Here is a 19,584-nt window from a genome sequence, read left to right on the forward strand (position 1 = left end):
CAACAACACCCATTGGGTCAATATTTTAATGGGATGAAATTAATGCAACTAAATTTTCCGGCTGGCTGCAGAAACTCCGGCGCAGCTACAGAGAATTCCGGTGTGGTGGTCGCCGGCAAAGATACTCCAACCAAGCAATAAGTTTATGGGTTTTGTTGAGGTTGTTATGGAGACAAAAATGGCTGGTTTAGTTTCTCAAAAAGAGGATCATAGTGACAAAAAATTAAGAGAGAAGTTGATGATTGGTGTTTTTCAAATCTGATCAATCTATAAAATAAATGGGTGGTTTTTAAAGAGGGGGAAGAGAGGATTTCAATGGTGGCTGTGGTGTGGTGGAAGGAGGTCTAATGGTGAAGTTGTGGTGGCTGGAAGAATTCGGCGGTAATGTTCAAGGAAAAAGAAGAAGTCGCACAACAACACATGGAATAAAATAAAGGAAAGAGTTTTAAATTTGTCCTTTATTTCAAACAAAATATATTTGCATAAAAAGATTAAAAAAATATTTTATCAGAAATTATATATGAAGTTGGTGTAAAAAAAAACTGGATTGTTGTGATGAATGTATGATGATGAAGATGAAGAAAAGGTGGGGAAGAAGATGAAGAAAAGAAAACAATGTTATATGTTGGTGGTATATCGCAAGATATAATACACATGCGTGATCTAATGATTCATCAGGTATTTACTTGACTAACGGAGGCAAACATAAAGGACCAAAGCATGAATTTTATTAATTATGAGACTAAAATAAAATCTGAAAATTAATTAGCGGACCAAATAACTTATTAAGCATAATTTAGAGAATAGATATGAAGATAGTGGAGACGGAGAGAGCAAGAATGGTATTGATAACAACAGTGGAGTAAAAGAGTGGTAATAATGAGAGTGGGAAAATAGTAGGAGCATGGGGAAGAGAGGTGGAAAAAGTAGTAAATAAAGTCACGACTCCACTACACTACACTACACATGTATTTTAAGTGGTTGTCCATTCTTGCCTGTGCCTCACAACACACTCACACACATACATACACGCATACTCTCTCAAATATGTGATTCCCAAATTCATCTTCTTCTTCTTCTTCTTCAATCGAATCCGAATCCGAATCCGAATCCGACAATGGCTCTCATACCAACCCCTTTCCCTACTCAAACATCCTCCTTCTCTCTCCCTCAAATTTCCAGCCTCAGATCTCCCAAATTCGTCATGGCTTCCACACTCCGCTCTGGTTCCAAGTCAGTAATCCCCTTTTTCAGATCCCTTATCCCCACTTTTTCAATTCTTCGTGCATTTCATTTCATCTTCAATTTTTATTTTTATTTTGTTATGTTTGATTGTTGATTATTTAATTTGTGATATGATATTGAATTAATTTTTGGTTTGGTGAAATGATTGTTGGGGTGGTTCGATTGCATTCAAGTTTTTTTTTTTTTTTTTTGCTTTGCATGTATAGTCTTATGGTTGGTGAGGATATTCAGGATGCTTGTTTGGTTCAATAATTTAATTTTTCTTACTACAATCTCACCAACTTATATTATCAACGTTTTTGTGATTATTTTTCTTAGTATTATAACTTGTTATGTTTATTATTCCACTTTTTTTGCATGTTTCTGTCAGTAACGTATTTAATGATCTTAGCCTATGTTTTTCCTCCAGTATCTTCTACTAATATTCTTAACAAGTAGTACACCTTAGTTTTGTTTTTTTGATTGTATTCTATGGTATAAACGCATATTCCCTAGGTGGCTTCACTATAAATTCAAATTATAATTTTTGGAACTTGTTGTGTCTATATTACCATCTGCTTAGTCTTGAATTCATGCATATGTGAATTTGATGACTGTTTTACAGAAATTGGTCATACAGTCGCGATGTTGGTGGCGGCTCATTAAAATTTGATTTTGTTTATTTTATGTAATTCTAAAAATACCGAACTTAATTCTGGACCGTTTTGATCAGACTGTCACTGACTTGCTCACTGCAGCAAATCCGGGTCCATGTTTACCGATTCTTTTTTATGATCATCTTGTTGGAGCTGAATACAGAGTATTGGTAACACTTCTAGTGAATTGATTGCATATTCTGTCAAATTGTCATTTTGATGAAGTCTACATGGGAGTTTTGTGATATTGTTTCGTTGAATGATAGTAATAATTTAATACATAAATAAATTATTTTGCCTGTTAAAGAAAATAATGATATTAATATAGACTGGTATAAATCAATTCACAAACGTAAGGTCATTTGAATGGTGCTGTGCTGTTGCTCTAAAAAGTCATTTTATATTACTTTGCAGAGAGGTTGAAAATATTAAGAAGGCTTTCACACCTCCCAGAGAAGTGCATGTTCAAGTAACCCACTCTATGCCTCCCCAAAAGATTGAAATTTTCAAATCGTTGGAGGGTTGGGCTGAGGAAACATTATTGACTCACCTTAAACCCGTAGAAAAGTGTTGGCAACCACAGGATTTTCTGCCAGATCCTTCCTCAGATGGATTCGAAGAGCAAGTGAAGGAACTGAGAGAGAGGGCAAAAGAGCTTCCAGATGATTACTTTGTTGTTCTGGTTGGAGATATGGTCACAGAAGAAGCTCTTCCTACTTACCAAACTATGCTTAATACTTTGGACGGAGTTCGTGATGAAACAGGTGCCAGCCCTACTCCCTGGGCTATTTGGACAAGAGCATGGACAGCTGAAGAAAATAGACACGGTGATCTTCTTAACAAGTATCTTTACTTGTCCGGGCGCGTTGATATGAGACAAATTGAAAAGACAATTCAGTACTTGATTGGCTCTGGAATGGTAAGATCCTAGACATCTATTGATGATCTTAGTATCATAATAAATTACATAATATGCAAATTTTAAAGGAACTATTAAATCCATAATATAATACAGAGAATGTGCTTAAAATGGACATTTTATCAACTAATGTCTAATGCATCCAGATGCATCAATGTGTCACTGTCAGTATTTATGTCTAATTCATATTTATGTTTAGAATTTCTAGAATAAGATCAAACTTCTCTGGAATTCATTCTTGACTCAAAATATTATGCTGCTAGTTGAATCCTGTCATATTTATTGTTTATATCTCTCTAATGTTGGATTGATGGAAATTGATGGATAGGATCCTCGGACTGAGAATAGCCCTTACCTTGGCTTTATCTACACTTCATTTCAAGAGAGGGCAACCTTTATATCGCATGGAAACACAGCTAGGCTTGCTAAGGAACGCGGCGATTTGAAGTTGGCTCAGATCTGTGGTCTGATTGCCTCAGATGAGAAACGCCATGAGACTGCTTACACAAAGATAGTGGAAAAGCTATTGGAGATTGATCCTGATGGAACAGTTATTGCTTTTGCCGACATGATGAGGAAGAAAATTGCTATGCCAGCACACCTGATGTATGATGGCCGAGACGACAATCTGTTTGATAACTATTCTGCTGTTGCCCAGCGCATTGGAGTCTACACTGCCAAGGACTATGCTGATATACTTGAGTTTCTGGTCGGGAGGTGGAAGGTGGCCGACATAACCGGACTTTCAGGTGAGGGACGAAAGGCACAGGAGTATGTTTGTGGGTTGCCACCAAGAATCAGAAGGCTGGAGGAGAGAGCTTCAGCAAGAGCAAAGGAATCATCCAAACTTGCATTCAGTTGGATTCATGATAGGGAAGTACTACTCTAAGCATATTAAGGATCAATATTAAATCTTCCAGCAACTCTACTTGGAGCAATGTTGAATAGTTGAAAATTCAGGTTGTCATTTTTGTTTGGTGAAACAATCGTTCTCTTGCGTGGTCTGTTAAGCATAAGCAATCAGGGGGCAGCTGTAGTAATAGAAATGCTATTTTTTTTTTCCTTTTCCTTGTAGCAGTGATATGTTTCAAGTATAAGTTGACGTTTTTATCTTGCAATTTTGATGATAAAGAAAATTTAGTTAATGGCCCGTGCATGGTGCATGTATGTGAAAAGTCCTTTAAAGGCAATTTTGATGGCGGTGGAAACGATTTGTCCTATTTTTTTGAAATGGCAAATTTTATTCTCGTCGAGTAGGTGCAAGACGCACTAAAACTCGCGGAAAGACCGAAAAATAAATACAACATGATGCCGCATATATACGGAACACCAAAACCACCACAAAAAACCTATATGGCCACAAGCAATGAGGCTGAATTATACTTGCAAGCACAAAGCATACCCCCGCCTCACCGAAATACTTGAGTTGGTGTGAGTGGCATGTAAATTTTTTGCTTGTAGCTTCATTGGAATAGGCTACATTGGTATATTAGGATGTATGCAGCTGCATCACAAATTAAGAGCATGTACTAGAATAACAGTTTTAACAACGGGCTGGGGATTCTGGAAATGAGTGAGAGTCGAGGTATGCAGTTGAATCATAGGTACCTGCTATTGGCTTAAGACTAAGTTTGTGGTTGTTCTTTGGAATTAACAATATTTTGATTTTTTGGAGTTTGTTATTTTGAATTAGCAGAGTATTTTTAAAATAATAAAAGAAATGAAAAAAGAAAATTCGTAGACTTAACAATAAAAAATTTGTCAAAAAATAAAAAGTTGGACTCTTGAAAAATAAAATAAAGAAGAAGAAAAAAAATAAATAATTAGTTTTATTAATACATATGTTTTGGCAAATAGATTAAAAGTTGGTACTACTTTAATGTTTCAGGTTCGTAGCTGCATCTAATTCGAATTCTTTTGATTAACCTATTTTTTCAAATATATCCCACATTAACTTAAGTCACATTATAAGTTTAAAAGATCTCTATACTGTGTACTTGACTTTGAATGACCGTTTATAATTTCAAGTTCATAGCAAAATGCATTAATATGTTGACGATGCTAATTGACAAGTGCACCAAATTATAAACAAGTAATAAAGTAATATCGTCTCCACAAGGAATATCGTTCAACTTAGCAATAACATAATTTATTAGAAGTACATAAAAATAAAAAGATAAAGTGGTTGAAGAGTTTTAATTGTCTTGCCTAATGCGAGATTAGGTTGGTTTGATTCAGATGCGTAACAAAGATTAGGGTATCCTTGAATCTCTCTTCCTTCTTTGTTGGAATTCATGCGCTTAATTATCAGTTTATGACCTGTCTTTTGATTTACAAAGTAGAACATGACCTCATGATATAATAGCGTAAGTTTTAATTTTATAACGCCGCAATTTAACAAGTTATAATTGCGGTATTTCTTTAAGATGAGTCAAAACCCTAACTTCATACTTAGATTCGATTAAAAAAATTAAATGAGAAAATAAGCAATTTACAATTGTTTTGTTGAAATGAAATTAGGATTGTCAATCCTATATTCAACATAGAGACTAGTTTTCAACTGTTTGTTTTAAAAAGCATTAGAAACAGACATATACAAATTAAATCGGTCACTTGAATTATAATTTGAATAAAAAATCTTTATTAATTGAATCCAACAAATAAGAAGAGGTTCTTCTTGGAATTTTAATCAAAAGAGGTTTAGTTGCAAAGAGATTTGGTGTGGAAAAGAATAGGAAATAGAATGTGGTTGAAAGCAAGAATTATCTTCTCTAAGTTTGCCCCGCTTGAGCGAAAATGATAATTTAGTCAACGTTGAAAGTAGAACGAATGAGGATTTGAGCCCCCTCGTGAATAGGTATGTCATTTTATAAAATTAGGCAAATGATAACTTTCAGCTATTCCGTTACTTGATGACAAGTAACATACCAAGTTTGAGGTTGTCATAACTTCTCATCATTTGTAATTTTTAGATTCATTTAGGTCAATTGTTTAGTTTATTTCTTTCATTTTGGTGTTAAGTTTAGATTTATTCATTATCATCATTAACAAACATATCGTGTAGTTTTGTTTTCTTTCTTTGGTTTAATGCAGTGTTGAAATTGTGAAAGTGCAACATGACCCATGTGTAGTATTTTGATCATATCTCATATGGTATATATCCAAATGGAGTCAAAACAACACCAAATGAAAACTAATATTCATATTTACAGCTTTCATCAATACAATTAAATCCATTTCGGAACATAAGCAAGTGAAAAAGACACGTTTTAAGGTGATAGGCGCCATAATTGCAATCCTTAAGTGGCAGCTCCCTGTATCACACCTGTTACACTATAAATACTTTTTTTAATCATATTGAAGGTGATCTCTTGATCATATTTCAGTTTATTAAATTGTGCCCTAGTAGAGAAAGAGAAAATCGTTGAAGGAGTTTTATCAAGAATGGTTTTTGTATTGTTCTTATAATGCTTCTTTAATCGTTATCTCTTGTTTATTTGTCATGAGTAATTAATTCCTCCGTAGTTGGGGATTAGTAGGACTAGATGAAAACTTCTTACGTGATTTGGTCTTTGATTATTGTTTTAATTTATTAAGTTAATTTTCTTGTCTTCATACTTAATGCTTTTATTATTTTAGAATTAACGTCTTTGTTAATAAGGAATTAGGGCAACTGTATTCAAGAGAATTCGATAAAGCAATTCAATAGTCATGATCAACTTGATATCTCGGTTTATTTATTATGATTGAAACAAATTAATTCGTTTAATTTTTATAGTTCTTATCCATCAAATTTAATACCTTTTTGTTTTGTCTATAATTTGTATTATATCTATTCCTTTTCTTTTGATGTTTTAGAACTTCAACTATATTCCAAAACTTTTGATGCTTTAGTGAATTTATTATTGTCTTCTCAAGTTTACCCTTGTTGAAAAACACAATAAACTATTAAAGTAGTTGTGATCTTTGGTTTATCACATGTGAATTTAATGATAAATAAAGACATTTAAGTAAAAAACATACAAATGTTTATTATATACTTTAATTACTCCTTAAGACTTGTGTTAAGAGTTTAATCATCAAAAGAAAAAGGAATGGAGGGAGTAATATATAAAGAAAGGAGAATGTTAACCATTGCTCTTGAGGCATTGGATAAATTGCCCTGAGGATAATGGTTAACAAGATCCATAAATAAAATAACATATTTTGTCTTCTTTTAAGTTAGTGTTTCCTTTTTCCAAAGTTACTCTCAACTTTAAATACAAATAACAAATATAATAAATAGATAAAAGTAAATTCAAATATTAAAATAAAAGTGTAACAAATGATATGAGTAGATATATTAATTAAATAACATTTATAATTTTAGTTATAATCAAAATCAAAATTTTATTAAAAAAAAAAACACAGTCAATTTATAGTTTTCAATCATTAACGGAATAAATATCTTACCATTTTAGTTTTATTACACACAAAAATTCCATACACCTAAGACCTAACAATTAGAACTTTAAATTTTATTTATATTTTTATTTATATTTTAATATTTTATGATATAAATCTTTACGATCCACAAAATCTTTTATAAGAATCGTACAATGCTGATAAAGACCCCTGATATTTCAATCCAATATCCACTGCCTATTTTTATGTGAAAATTGATCCCGAAAACTCCAATCAAATACACTCTTGTGTTTTTATCATTCATTCATGGTGTGTTGTTTCCGGCTATGATGTGAGCAACAAACTGAGAATAAAGGAGTGTCTAAGCATTTAAGCCATACTCTTCAATTCTGAGTTTGTTGATCGTATCATGGCTAGAATTATGCTTATGTTGAACTTGTAGGTGAAGAACCGCACCATCTTGACGCTAATGTCCAATGAAGTTATTAGTTCAATGAAACTTATAAACATTATCACAGTTATTCTCTCTCTCTCTCTCAAAATGAAAAAACTATTCACAGTTGTTATATTCACACAGTAATCATTGCTTACATAGATCTGTCTTTTATTTGTCCAAATCTTTACTGTGGTCAATATAACACTACTCTTGACCTAGAATTCAGGATTAAGATTCTTGGATCCAAATGACACCGGAGATGCTCCACCTCTCAATACCAACGAAAATGATTAGAGAACATCTCAAGTGTCACATAAAACCAACAATGCAATCCTGAGGTAAAGTAGAACTGTATATCCAAAGTCAGTCAAATCAAACAAGATTATTCAAATTTAAATCCAATTTCAAATGAATAAAATTGAATATTATAAATTTAAATTTGAAGAGAAAATAATAAAGTTTGTGTGGTAAAAGTAACAGATTAAAGATGTAGCGAGATGTTCGAGGCCATATTCAAAATTGAATAAATTTGATAGGCACGGAGAATCGCCATCTATGATTGTTTTTGCCAACCTTCAATGCAATAAGTGCCAATTATCGACACTCTTGCTCTGCAAATTGGCTTTTTTGTTTTTCATTCAAAACAATTTCGTAAATTAAAATAAAAAACAAGATTAAGAAGAACAAATTGAAACTTGAATAAGAACCCTAAAAAAATTAAGGAGGCGCTGTAATAGTGAGTAGGGAAGATTGATTGTTTTGCATAGGCTGCAGCTTTGCATTATATAGAACGCAAAACCCTAATTTTGTTACTTTGGGCTTTTACGGGTTTTATTTTGGGCTCTTTCATTCTCGGCTTATGGACTTTTTATCTTTTAACATTGGAAAATTTCTCTATCAATCCCCCCATTTTTGCTGGAAACGTATTGGAACATAAGTTTCGATTGAAAAAATTTCTACTAAAATATCTCGGATTCTATGATCCGATACACATTTTTTTTCCAGGTTGAGAAACTCAGGGGGCCTAAAAAATAATAATCCTACTATTGAGTTATCGAATACTACACACGATGCTACATGTCTTGATTGGTTTTGCTACAACCCGAAATTAAATTTTAACTTCTTTTTTATTTTCAAGATATTTATCCATCTAGACACGAGATTATTTTTTTCCTGTTTGATTTGTTAAATTTGATGGGTCTTTTTTAAAAAACATTGAGAATATAAAAGTAGGTCTCAAACGAAATATAGAGTGATTAGGTTTAACGTGGTTGTTCTAAAAAAAGAAAAGGTTTAACGTGTGTTGTAATAAAAATATTAAAAGAGATGTAGATTGTATTTTATAGGGAATTGAATAGGTTGTGGTTTAGCATCTTCTTATATATTAAAGTTAACACATAAGTTTATTTTAGTCCTAATTTTAACTTAAACCCTAATGCCTTAATTTACTGTTTTAACCTTAATGCTTATTTCATTTTTTCTTCTTTTATATATTAAAGTTAACACATAAGCTTATTTTAGCCCTAATTTTAACCTAAACCCTAATGCCTTAATTTACTGTTTTAACCTTAATGCTTATTTCATTTTTTCTTATTATATATTAAAGTTAACACATAAGCTTATTTTAACTCTAATTTTAACCTAAACCCTAATGCCTTAATTTACTGTTTTAACCTTAATGCTTATTTCATTTTTTCTTATTATATATTAAAGTTAACACATAAGCTTATTTTAGCCCTAATTTTAACCTAAACCCTAATGCCTTAATTTACTGTTTTAACCTTAATGCTTATTTCATTTTTTCTATTTTTTTGTTTAAACTAATCGGTCTGCTTATTTCATTTGTTCTATTATTTTTTTTCAACAAATCGGCCAAATCACACTCATAACTAAATCTCCTATTTTCTTCAACAAAACAAATCGTTCTTCCTTTTCTCTTGGTTCGCGACATATACAAGCAACATCACTCCTAAATCTGATTTCAACAAAACAAATCGGTTCTTCCTTTTCTCTTGGTTCACGATTCAATTTCGACTGTTGATGGTTTGTTTTTGATCGGTTTGTTTTTGAGAGTAGCTAAATCATTTGTTTTTGATCGGGGTTTGTTTTTGAGAGTAGCTGAATCATTTTTTTTAATGGTTTGTTGTGAAATTGAAATTGATAGTAGCTGAATCATTTGTTTTTGATCGGTTGTTGTGAAATTGAAATTGAGAGTAGCTGAATCATTTGTTTTTGATTGGTTTGTTGATTTTACAGTTTATGAATTTTCAAATTAGGGTTTAAAATAAGATTAATAGATTATCTAATGTAATTGTTTTAGTTTTATAGATTATCTATCAAATCATTATGTGCAATTGATTATGTTCACATAATCATCTGGTTAGTTAACATACCTTTTTCTTTTCTTTGATTCTCTTCTTTTCATCACTATTAACCCTATTCTTTTAATCGCTATTTTAGAAAACATGGCCGACATAAATATAGAAACTCTTTTGTCGTATCACTGCCTAACTGGTAAACTTTTTAACACATATTCCTTTAATCTAATTATATTTTCCTGCGGTATATACATGACAAAAATTTGACTTTCGTTTTTTATAGGTCCTCTGCTCAAAAACACACTTTCAGAATATGACAAGGCAATCAACAAGCTACAAGTAAAGTACAGAACATACATCGTCGAGTACGACTTCGACACTGTGAGTATACTTTCATTTTTGTTGTACAGAACAAGCTATAATGTTGTTTTTAAAATTATAAACAGATAGTTGTTGAATAGTGTTGTTTGCTAAATTTATAGTGCTGTTTGCATATTGTAAATGTTTGTTCTATTTTAGAAACTAATTGTTTACTATATAATTGTGTTGTTTTGTATAAATGTTGCTATATGAAAACTGACAGATAGTTGTTTGCATAAACTAAATATTTGTTCATAAGCCACATATTTGCCTAATCATTGATATTAGTTCTCACCTATTTGTCAGTTTGTATTCAATGTCCTTTTTTTTTTTAATTACGGTAGGTCTTGCCTACCATAGTGTGCTAAACTAATAATTTTGTTGTTCTCACCAGGGCGCTGTTTGCAAACCATGGAATTGAGTCATCTTAGAAGCTAAAATTATAACTAAGTCTATGCAATGTATCTTATGTATTTTATGTTTTGCCTTGGATCAATGATTCTATTCTGGTTGGTTGAGTTATAATTGAATTGGTTTAAATTTGTGTTTCAAATCATGAACCACTCAACCATTAAAATGGTTCAGTTTTTTTATCATTCAGTTTGGTTCAGCTTAGTGATATGGTTTCAGTTAACCACATTTTTCACACCCCTGGATTCAAGCAAGTGTTGGTATTATTTTTTTATATTCTTAGCAAGGTTAAAATCTAAAGAAGTGATAAAATATTCTTAGTTGATTACAAGTTATCTGCCACAATTTTGAAGATTCATTGTTCTTTGTTGTTTGTTAGACGTGTCAAATACTAAGTTGAATTTAATTTGATGGTTTCTTTTCTTTCTCTTTACCCTGTTTCTTCCTGAACAACTTTTAACTTGGATTATCCCTTAGATTATGAAAAGTTAACTTGGATTGGATTTGCAATGGTCAGCTTCTAGATGTCACAATAGGATATTTTATGATTGCATTAGTATGCCAATATATGGATGTTGGAAATCAATGGTGGGGTGGAGCCAGAGAGATTGTTCTGGCTCATGTCAAAGTAGGTAAGACATAATCAACACAAGATAAACCAATTTTGTCTTTGTGAATTAGTTTTTTTCTTACTATTGATTGTGTTCCCTTCACCACCTGTTTGTTATAATGCTTCATTGAACATTCAACACATATTTGCCTGATGGTTGATTGTCTGTCACACTCCACTGAGTTTTGAAAATGTTTCATCATTTGTCTTTCATGGTTTAGGTTTAAAGTTAAGCATTACACGTCTTCATCGATATATTTTTGGCATCTGAGGAATTTGCTCTGCATTAAGTCACTTGCTTACCGAAATTAGAAATTTTACTTTTTTAATATCTCATAATTAAACCTTATAAGATACACATGAATTATCTCTTCCTTTATGTCCTTCACGCGTCCCAGTCTGTCTGCTAATTCTCTCCTTTCTCTGATTTCTCTAAAAAAAATTCCATTTTGATCAGTTACTTTTTTATCAGATGGTTTGTATATTTTTAATAAATAATGAGCTTACAAAATATTTATTTCTCCATGTTGTGCTCCAATGATTTCAAACAAGAAAATTATTTGCTCATTATTTGTACTATTTTATGAAGACAGTGGTGTGGCATATGAGAACGATAAGGACCTGAAGGCTATCAAGCTTTGATGTGGCTTTTAGGGACAAGGGAAAATGAGAAAGAAAAATCACTATTTGTTATAGTATACTCTGCATAGGTAATGCTTCCCAATTTTATCTGATTTCAAGTTACAAGTAATTAGAATTGAGTTTTAATATAGCTGTCTTTGACTTCAAAAATGTATATTGAGAACATAGCACAACCAGTCATGAAAAAATGTATATTAGGATAGCTTATGAAAGCTGATTTTTGTGATTATGTTGATTATTGCTTAGGATAGCTGATTTTTTTTCCTCCATAAAGGTTGGTTTCAATGAAAGATTGTTATAACCGTGTAAGTCATAGCCACCATAGTGTAGCAGTAGGCAAAAAGGTTTCTTCTGTAGCAATTTTCTGGTGTTGTCGTTGTCTCTGTGCTGCTGCTGTAGTGTGTCTGCTGGTGTTGTTATTACTATTTTTCTGGTGTTGGGTTCGGCTGTTGTTTATGCTGCTGAAACCACTGTTGTTTGGCTGATTGCAGGTGCTGTCAGTGTTTGTGCTAAGCCTGTGTGTGTGCTTTAGTCAGTTGTTTGAGCAGCAGGTTTTGCTTCTTCCATGTAGGTGTTTTGGTGCTGTTTGGCGTGGCCGTGTTTTTGAGCATTGGCCCTTTGTAATCTGTTTTTCTGTTCGCATTCTTAGGTGTGTCTTACACCTTAGTTCTGCTTAATAAAATTTAGGAAGAAAAAAAAATATGACATGACATTGATGAATCCTTAAATTATTTTGAGTTTGATGTAATTATGGATGATTTTCAATTAATTCAAGATGAATTACAACATTATTTTTGTTGAAACTTATACCGCAGTTTACGTGTAGTACACTAGCAAATATGAATTTAGAAATTATCAACTATTCTTTTAATGTAAACTATAGTTATGTTAAAATATTTTAATATATTATTGTTACAAACTATATCAAGAAACCATCAATTATCCGATAACACAATCATATTATTTGGTACCAAGTCTCCGTAATAGGTACTCTCTTCTTTGACTCCACAATAAAAGTAGTTATCCGGTACCAATTCTTACATAACAAGTTCATTTTATCGTGGATGGTCTAAGTACACTTTTTGTAAAAAACGCTACTCAACTACTTACGGATTGAACCACGGATCTCTTTCTTAAACTATTTAATCTCAACCCCTTACACATTAGAATACAACTTATGTGATAGAAAGTTTGTTTAATATATATTGATTTATAAATAATAATTTACTCAAATGTTAAGTAGCACATCAGACCTGTGCGGCGCACGGGTCAAAACTCTAGTTAGTTAAATAATTTTAAGTAGTTGAATGTTTTAGGTTTAGTATCATGATTGTGAGGATAACAAAAAGTCTCATTAGATTGTTGGACAAGTAATAGCATACATGACTCGGGTTTAGCTGGTTTTGACCACATGCATTATTTTATTTACCACATCAAATTCCATCGGCTCAGGTTGATAAAAACTTGTAATTTTTTTTACAAGTTAGTACTAGCATTTCTTAATATTTTCCTTTTTACAATGCTAATGAATATAGGTCAATGTTGTGTAGGCAGCTGGTTCGAGTTGGATCATGGATTCATGGACCATAAATTTTAAAACAAAAATGAGTACAAGGGCATTACATGACAAAACAAATTTAACATTTAGAATAAATCTCTCCTAAAAAAACATTTAGACTAAATCTATAATTTAAAATTTGGGAATGCTAACGAGTGTTCTTGAGACATTGGTTAAAGTTCTCAAATATGTAAGTTTGTATTAAAAAGTTGTGTAATTATTGCTAAGACAAAAGTAAAATCTTGTATTTTTACAACAAAATTTCTATTTAGAGGTTCCTTAACCAATGCCCTTAAGACATTTCTCAGAAAAACTCTTAAAATTTTACTAGTTGAACTAAATTAAAACACTTCTAATTCAACTCATAAAAGTCTTAAACTACCTTAGCAAAAAAAAAAAAAAAATATCAATTTTCTTACAACAGGTCGGACAAGAAAGCAAGATAAAGTTAATTAATTAAGAATTGATGATGGAGTAACATTTTATTTTATGTTATCTCCACGTGGCAATGACAATGATCATGATCAAGATCAAAGTTTAGAATTAGCAACTTGTTGGAAGGTGGTATTATTTCTGAGCAAGAAGAATTTTCCAGTGGGCAAGTGGTGTGGTGGAAGCAACACAAGGATGGTAGCAAGAGAAGCAGCTTGATCAGCAGTGTGAGTGCCCTTACCTTTTGTCATTGAGGTTTGAGTGAAGCCAGGGCAAAAACAGTTCACACTCATCAACTTCGTTGTATTAATATTATATCTCTTAGCCAACACTTTTGAGTATGCATTTAGAGCCAATTTTGATACTGCATAGTCTGTCCAATATGATGGCCACCCTTGACTCTTCCATGTTCCATTTCTCACATCTCTTAGAAATTTTTTCACCATTTCGTTGATTTCATCTTCCTTCAATTCATCACTCTCTAGAATTCTTTTCATTTCCACGTTTGTCACCTTCTGCATATAATAATATTTAGTTTGAGCACGCATAGAATTATATGGTATATAATTTTTTATTTTATTTTTTATACATGTGACCATTTATATTAGATACTTACATCCAAAGAACCGAGTCTTGAGCTAACATTGAGAATACGTGTGATGGAAGAATTAGAAGAGGAGGAGCAACGAAAGAGGGGAAGAAGTGCCTCTATAAGCAACTTGGGACCATAGAAATTTGTTTTCATGACGTTTTCAGCATGGTCCACTGAATTCTCGTCGAGCTCATTGAATGATACAGCCGCATTGTTCACCTGATCACATACAAAATTAATTAGATCATTTCATTTATTTTCCTATAGAAGAAGTTTTTACAAAAAACATATTTATGTCAATAAAAAATTACAACTAGGTCCATGTCTAGTCTAGGTCTTTGGTCTAAAGTGTGTATTTATATCTTATTGTATCTTATAATTTTGTTTAAGACAATGAATAATATTGTTATAGAATATTATGTAAATTAGAGTATTAACATTTTTTTTTTTGTCACGTAGCCTATTGGTTAGTAATTCACCCTTTTTAAAGCGAATAATTGAGGTGTTTGAAGTTTAAACCCCGACCAATGCGTATATTACAAGAAACATTACCTTTTGCCAGAAGCAAAATCCTTGTCAAAAGGACATAATTCCTGGGAAAAGGGACATTTGTGAGGGAATTTCCCAGGAGCGAAAGCAATGGCAAAAGCGCTCGTCGCAAACATTTTGCCAGGGGTTACACCCCTGTGACAAAAACGAGGGGCACAACCCCTGGTATAAGGCCTGACTTTTTCCCTGTCATAACCCATGGCAAAATCCTTCACTTTTTTCTGCAACTGACTGACACATTGACTGACGCACTGATTGACTGATGGAAGGTCAAATCAGATCCGCAAAAAACCAAGGACTAGTGAGGGGTTTAACCCCTGACAAAGTGTGTATATATATATTTTTTTAAAATCTTTTATTTATAAAACCAAATATTTATTTAATTAATTAAATAATTTAAAAATAATTTTAATTTATAAATTGTATTTAAATTAATTAAAAAATCGAATTTTTTTTAAATTGTTTTTTAGCACAGTTTATTCCCTAAAGCCATCTTGATGTAACTAAAAAAATATATCAGCTTCATAGATGGTTATTTTCAAGTCAAAATGGATTTAAACAATTTAAAAGCTATAGATAAGGCTTTCCTCATTTCAATCAATATGACTTTTTTTAACAAGCATTTCAAGCAATATCAGTCGGCCCTTAATTAATACATTGATTTATGTATTATCAATAACAGTGGTAACAATCTCAAATAACAAACTTGGCCCTTTAAAACTTCAGCAAAGTCACTTCACTCCATATCAAAAACATTAACAAGAGAAGATCAAAATGAGCAGTTGATTCAATGGTTTATTAATTTTCGGATTTGGAATAGAAGGAGAAATTAAGGATTAATGAAAATTTGGTCTTTTTGCTTTAGATTTACAAAATGAACATGATGATGAAATTAAACAAGGTAGCTAAATCTATATATAAAAAAAAAAAAAACAGATTTTTCATTTTAAACAAAAACATAAGTTTTGGTCTTCAACAACAAAATAGAAAAACTAAAGAACTAAATGAGTAAGCTAAATAATAGATGGCTTAACATGAACAAAGAGAACACAATGATGGAGCTGCAAACTCTGGCGCGGTGACTATGTATGATTGCACAGCGGCGGGGGAAATGGGTCACGAAAAAAATTGTCCTTTGGTGAAACTAAAGGGACCAATAGAAAGCTATTGTTGAGGGGATGAAGAAAACGATCTTATTTTGTTTGATCAGTGAAAATGGGGCTCAGATTCGCACCTAAAATGGTGGTTCGGTTGTAAGAAGGAAGAAGGAAGAATGGTAAGCTTTATGAGTTTTGGACTTGTGTTCTTTGGACTTTGGAGAGATAACAAGTGATAAAATAAAATGTTCTAATGTGTGTATTTGTATGGTCCACCAAATCAATGAATCCAAAAAAAATGAAGGAAAGATAACGTGTGTTGTGGATATTTGTTTCAATAAAAAATAAAAATTAAGCAATAAAATAGTGAAAAAGTAAACAAATGGTCTGTACTCTCTGCCACTTCCATCTGCTCTTGTCTCAATTTAAATTTCAACTTTCCCGCTTGCAATTTGCCCGGGGTTGTTTCATTTTGCCAGGGTTAAACCCCTGTTTTACGTGAACAGTGTCCCACTTTTCCTGAAGTCATTTTCCCAGGGACGTCCCCTGGCTTTGCTCCTGGGAAATTTGCCAGGGGTTTCAAGGCCTTGTCAAAATCCCTGACAAATGAACAGATTTCTTGTAGTGATACATTGTCCTTATCAATTGAATGAACATAAAATTACTTTTTTTTTTTTTGTGGTGGTTGGAGTTTGAACCCCGAACTTTGCATATATAAAATGACACATTTATTCCTAGAGGTGGAGAGACAAGAATAAAATCAATCCAAATGATGTAAAAATTAAAATTGAACAAATAATAGGTAATTAATACATACGAGAATATCCAAGGTGGCTCCAAATTTGTCTTTGAAGGAGGATGCAAAGGTTTTAATAGAATCAGCATCTGAGACATCAAGGACTAGAAAGTGAACATGATGATGAGGTGCAACAAGGCCTAATTGTGCTCGAATTCTCTCCACAGCATCCTCTCCTTTCTTCTTGTCTCTAGCAGTTAACACTACACTCAGTCCCAACTCAGCAAAACGTTTCACAAGAGCAAACCCAATGCCCTTGTTTCCTCCTGTCACCACCGCCACCGTCTCCTTCGACCACCACCTTCATTCATTCGTTACATATATATAAAAGCAAATTAATTAAACACATGTATGACAATAAATTTGTAGTAGTACAGTGGTATTGAAAAAATTAGGTACCTGGTTGAGCAGAGTGCAGGTGAAGGAAAATAAGGTTCTGGCTCCATATATGTCTATATGTCACAGTATGGATGGATATTGATGAATTATGTCAATGAAAATATGCTAGTATGCCACTATGCTATATGTATGTGTGTTTGGAGAAGATTGATTTGTCTAACTTCAATGCATACATATTTATATTAACAAACTTGGTCATGCTTATTATTATTGGGAATGTTATCGAATTAGGAGGGAGGGGCAGACTTTATGTGAATTATATAATAGTATTGCTGGTGGCGAACCTAAAAGTACATATAAAAATAGTAAGAGAACTATAGCAAATGGAACATGTGTGATTTTATTTGGTTTGTTTAAGTCTACCACCGTGGACTGTGTGTGAATCTAAATTTATATATTATCCCATTTCGACGAGATTCCGAATGTTTCAACCCCAAGATTGTGTGAATAGTTTGTCGTCAAAATTTGTTAGTCTTTGATCAATGGAGCTAGTATACGGTTGTGTGACACTAGATTGGACATCCGAATTTCAAGCTCCATTTTTTGGGATTTAAATGATATATATTCTTATTAATATAAATGTAAACTACTACTAATTAGTTTACACTGGTATGAGATTTTACCATGTTACCACATTAATGTGACTGTATTTTTCAATTGATATGTTATGGAAAATATTAGGAGACTAAGATACTAGTGTAAAAACTGATTTATGTTTAGAGGGTATTTAAATTTGCAACAATTTAGTTTTTTTGGTCAAAAAATTATATACTTTTTAAGTTATAATTTTTATTTATTTTTACAATAGTTATAAAAAAAAAAAAATATTGTTGATAGTATTGTAATCTTTTTTGTCCCACTGGATTCGCTGATGCATGGACTACTTATCTATATCCAAACCACCATAGAATACGATATTTAAAACGAAAATAATTAGGTGCACATATATATATTTTTTAGGGAAATTAGGTTCACATATATACATAATTAGGGGTCAGGGGTCATTTTTTTTGTTGAGAGGGGGTCAGGTGTGATCAGTGATTGCAAAAACATAAGGGTGTATATGTATAAGAATCTTTGGTTGGAATGTGTGGCCCAAAGTCGTTCATACATGAACCAATTTGAATACAGGAGTACCTATGATTTGAGACATTTTCACATTGAATTATTGAAATTTCTCTAAAGCTTGTCAGTCAATGTACTAGCATTTTCCATTAAAAAATTTAATATACTAGTATTCATGTATACCAGTGTATTGCCACAATAAAAAAAAGGTTAATTAACTGTGTGAAAGGGCTAAAAATCAAGCTGAATTTTACCCACATATAAGTATGATGTGTTACGTCACATATAGCAACACACTTCATTATACATGACAGTTTTTGGTGGTTATAATAGAGAAGCGGATTAGTTTTATTAAGAGACAAACTAATTAAGAAATAGTTCAAGCGTTTCATTTTTTTCTACTCACTAAATAGTTTTTGTTATTATCCTCTTCTAACATCAATTTTTTTTTTCTTCTACGCATTAAGTTTGTTCTCGTTATAAAATAAAAAGTCTTGAAAGTGTGTGTGAGAGAGAATGTGTTGCTAATATTTTTCTTGTAAAACAAATAATTATGGTGAATTTGATTAAACACGGCAACATATTTGATGGGATAAACAATCAATGACAACCAAACTAAAGAGTCAAACAACAAATTCAATTTAAAACAAGTCTAGAATATGAGTAAAGCAAAATCACACGACCAATCAAAATCACAAAGATAAAGAAATTAGAGAAATAAACGCGCAAAGATATTGTGGAAAAAAACTTAGGACGTGAAGGAAAAATAAGTAAATTAAAAAGATAGTATATAGCAACTTATTTTTTTTCTTCCTCTCGACACGATTATTTTCCGTTTTAAAGGAAAGTGTGGATTTCAATGGACATTCGTGTCACATGAGAGGAACCATTAGGAGAGAAATGTGCACGAGCTCTTGTAATATTATTTGTTTTCTTTAATGGTTAGGTGTTCACAATTCAATCTATACTATTATTATGAAATAAATATTGTTCAATCTAAATTTTAAATTTACGCACACTTTATTTTGGGTCAATTTATAGTTTTTATAGATATAAAGTCACTAATAATTATGTCTATATCAATATGTTCTACATATCTTTTTCAGTATATAAAAT

At 31.9% G+C, this 19,584-nt stretch overlaps 2 protein-coding genes, 1 long non-coding RNA gene and 1 other non-coding gene across 4 annotated transcripts; 2 read left to right on the forward strand and 2 right to left on the reverse strand.

The window, feature by feature from the left end:
* Nucleotides 1-877: 877 nt before the first annotated feature.
* On the forward strand, nt 878-3,949 carry LOC11446234 (stearoyl-[acyl-carrier-protein] 9-desaturase, chloroplastic). The gene is made up of 3 exons (XM_003608034.4): nt 878-1,233; nt 2,295-2,799; nt 3,128-3,949. The coding sequence occupies exons 1-3, from the start codon at nt 1,118-1,120 to the stop codon at nt 3,686-3,688; spliced, it is 1,182 nt and encodes a 393-aa protein (XP_003608082.1). The 5' UTR covers nt 878-1,117; the 3' UTR covers nt 3,689-3,949.
* A 4,176-nt stretch (nt 3,950-8,125) lies between these two features.
* On the reverse strand, nt 8,126-8,251 carry LOC112421499 (small nucleolar RNA snoR86). Its single transcript, XR_003011825.1, has one exon. It is a non-coding gene; the product is annotated as a small nucleolar RNA snoR86 (small nucleolar RNA).
* Nucleotides 8,252-13,883: 5,632 nt separating this feature from the next.
* On the reverse strand, nt 13,884-17,684 carry LOC11444609 ((+)-neomenthol dehydrogenase). Its single transcript, XM_003608036.4, has 4 exons — nt 17,404-17,684; nt 17,026-17,305; nt 14,587-14,781; nt 13,884-14,485 (listed from the first exon to the last, which is right to left on the reverse strand). Exons 1-4 carry the CDS (start codon nt 17,448-17,450, stop codon nt 14,069-14,071), a joined length of 939 nt encoding a protein of 312 aa, XP_003608084.2. The 5' UTR covers nt 17,451-17,684; the 3' UTR covers nt 13,884-14,068.
* On the forward strand, nt 14,074-14,976 carry LOC112421276 (uncharacterized). The gene is made up of 2 exons (XR_003011507.2): nt 14,074-14,197; nt 14,579-14,976. It is a non-coding gene; the product is annotated as an uncharacterized lncRNA (long non-coding RNA).
* Nucleotides 17,685-19,584: the final 1,900 nt, after the last annotated feature.

The sequence above is a fragment of the Medicago truncatula genome, chromosome 4 (assembly GCF_003473485.1).
Source record: "Medicago truncatula cultivar Jemalong A17 chromosome 4, MtrunA17r5.0-ANR, whole genome shotgun sequence".
Lineage (NCBI taxonomy): Eukaryota > Viridiplantae > Streptophyta > Magnoliopsida > Fabales > Fabaceae > Medicago > Medicago truncatula.

What these genes read in the sequence shown, in the direction of transcription:
- LOC11446234 (XM_003608034.4), top strand. Translation starts at nt 1,118, where the DNA reads ATGGCTCTCATACCAACCCCTTTCCCTACTCAAACATCCTCCTTCTCT. An exon ending in ACACTCCGCTCTGGTTCCAA is followed by an intron (nt 1,234 to 2,294) that starts GTCAGTAATCCC and finishes ATTACTTTGCAG; the next exon opens with AGAGGTTGAAAATATTAAGA. An exon ending in ACTTGATTGGCTCTGGAATG is followed by an intron (nt 2,800 to 3,127) that starts GTAAGATCCTAG and finishes ATTGATGGATAG; the next exon opens with GATCCTCGGACTGAGAATAG.
- LOC11444609 (XM_003608036.4), bottom strand. Translation starts at nt 17,450, where the DNA reads ATGGAGCCAGAACCTTATTTTCCTTCACCTGCACTCTGCTCAACCAG. An exon ending in CCTGCACTCTGCTCAACCAG is followed by an intron (nt 17,306 to 17,403) that starts GTACCTAATTTT and finishes GAATGAATGAAG; the next exon opens with GTGGTGGTCGAAGGAGACGG. An exon ending in GAGCCACCTTGGATATTCTC is followed by an intron (nt 14,782 to 17,025) that starts GTATGTATTAAT and finishes GTATGTGATCAG; the next exon opens with GTGAACAATGCGGCTGTATC.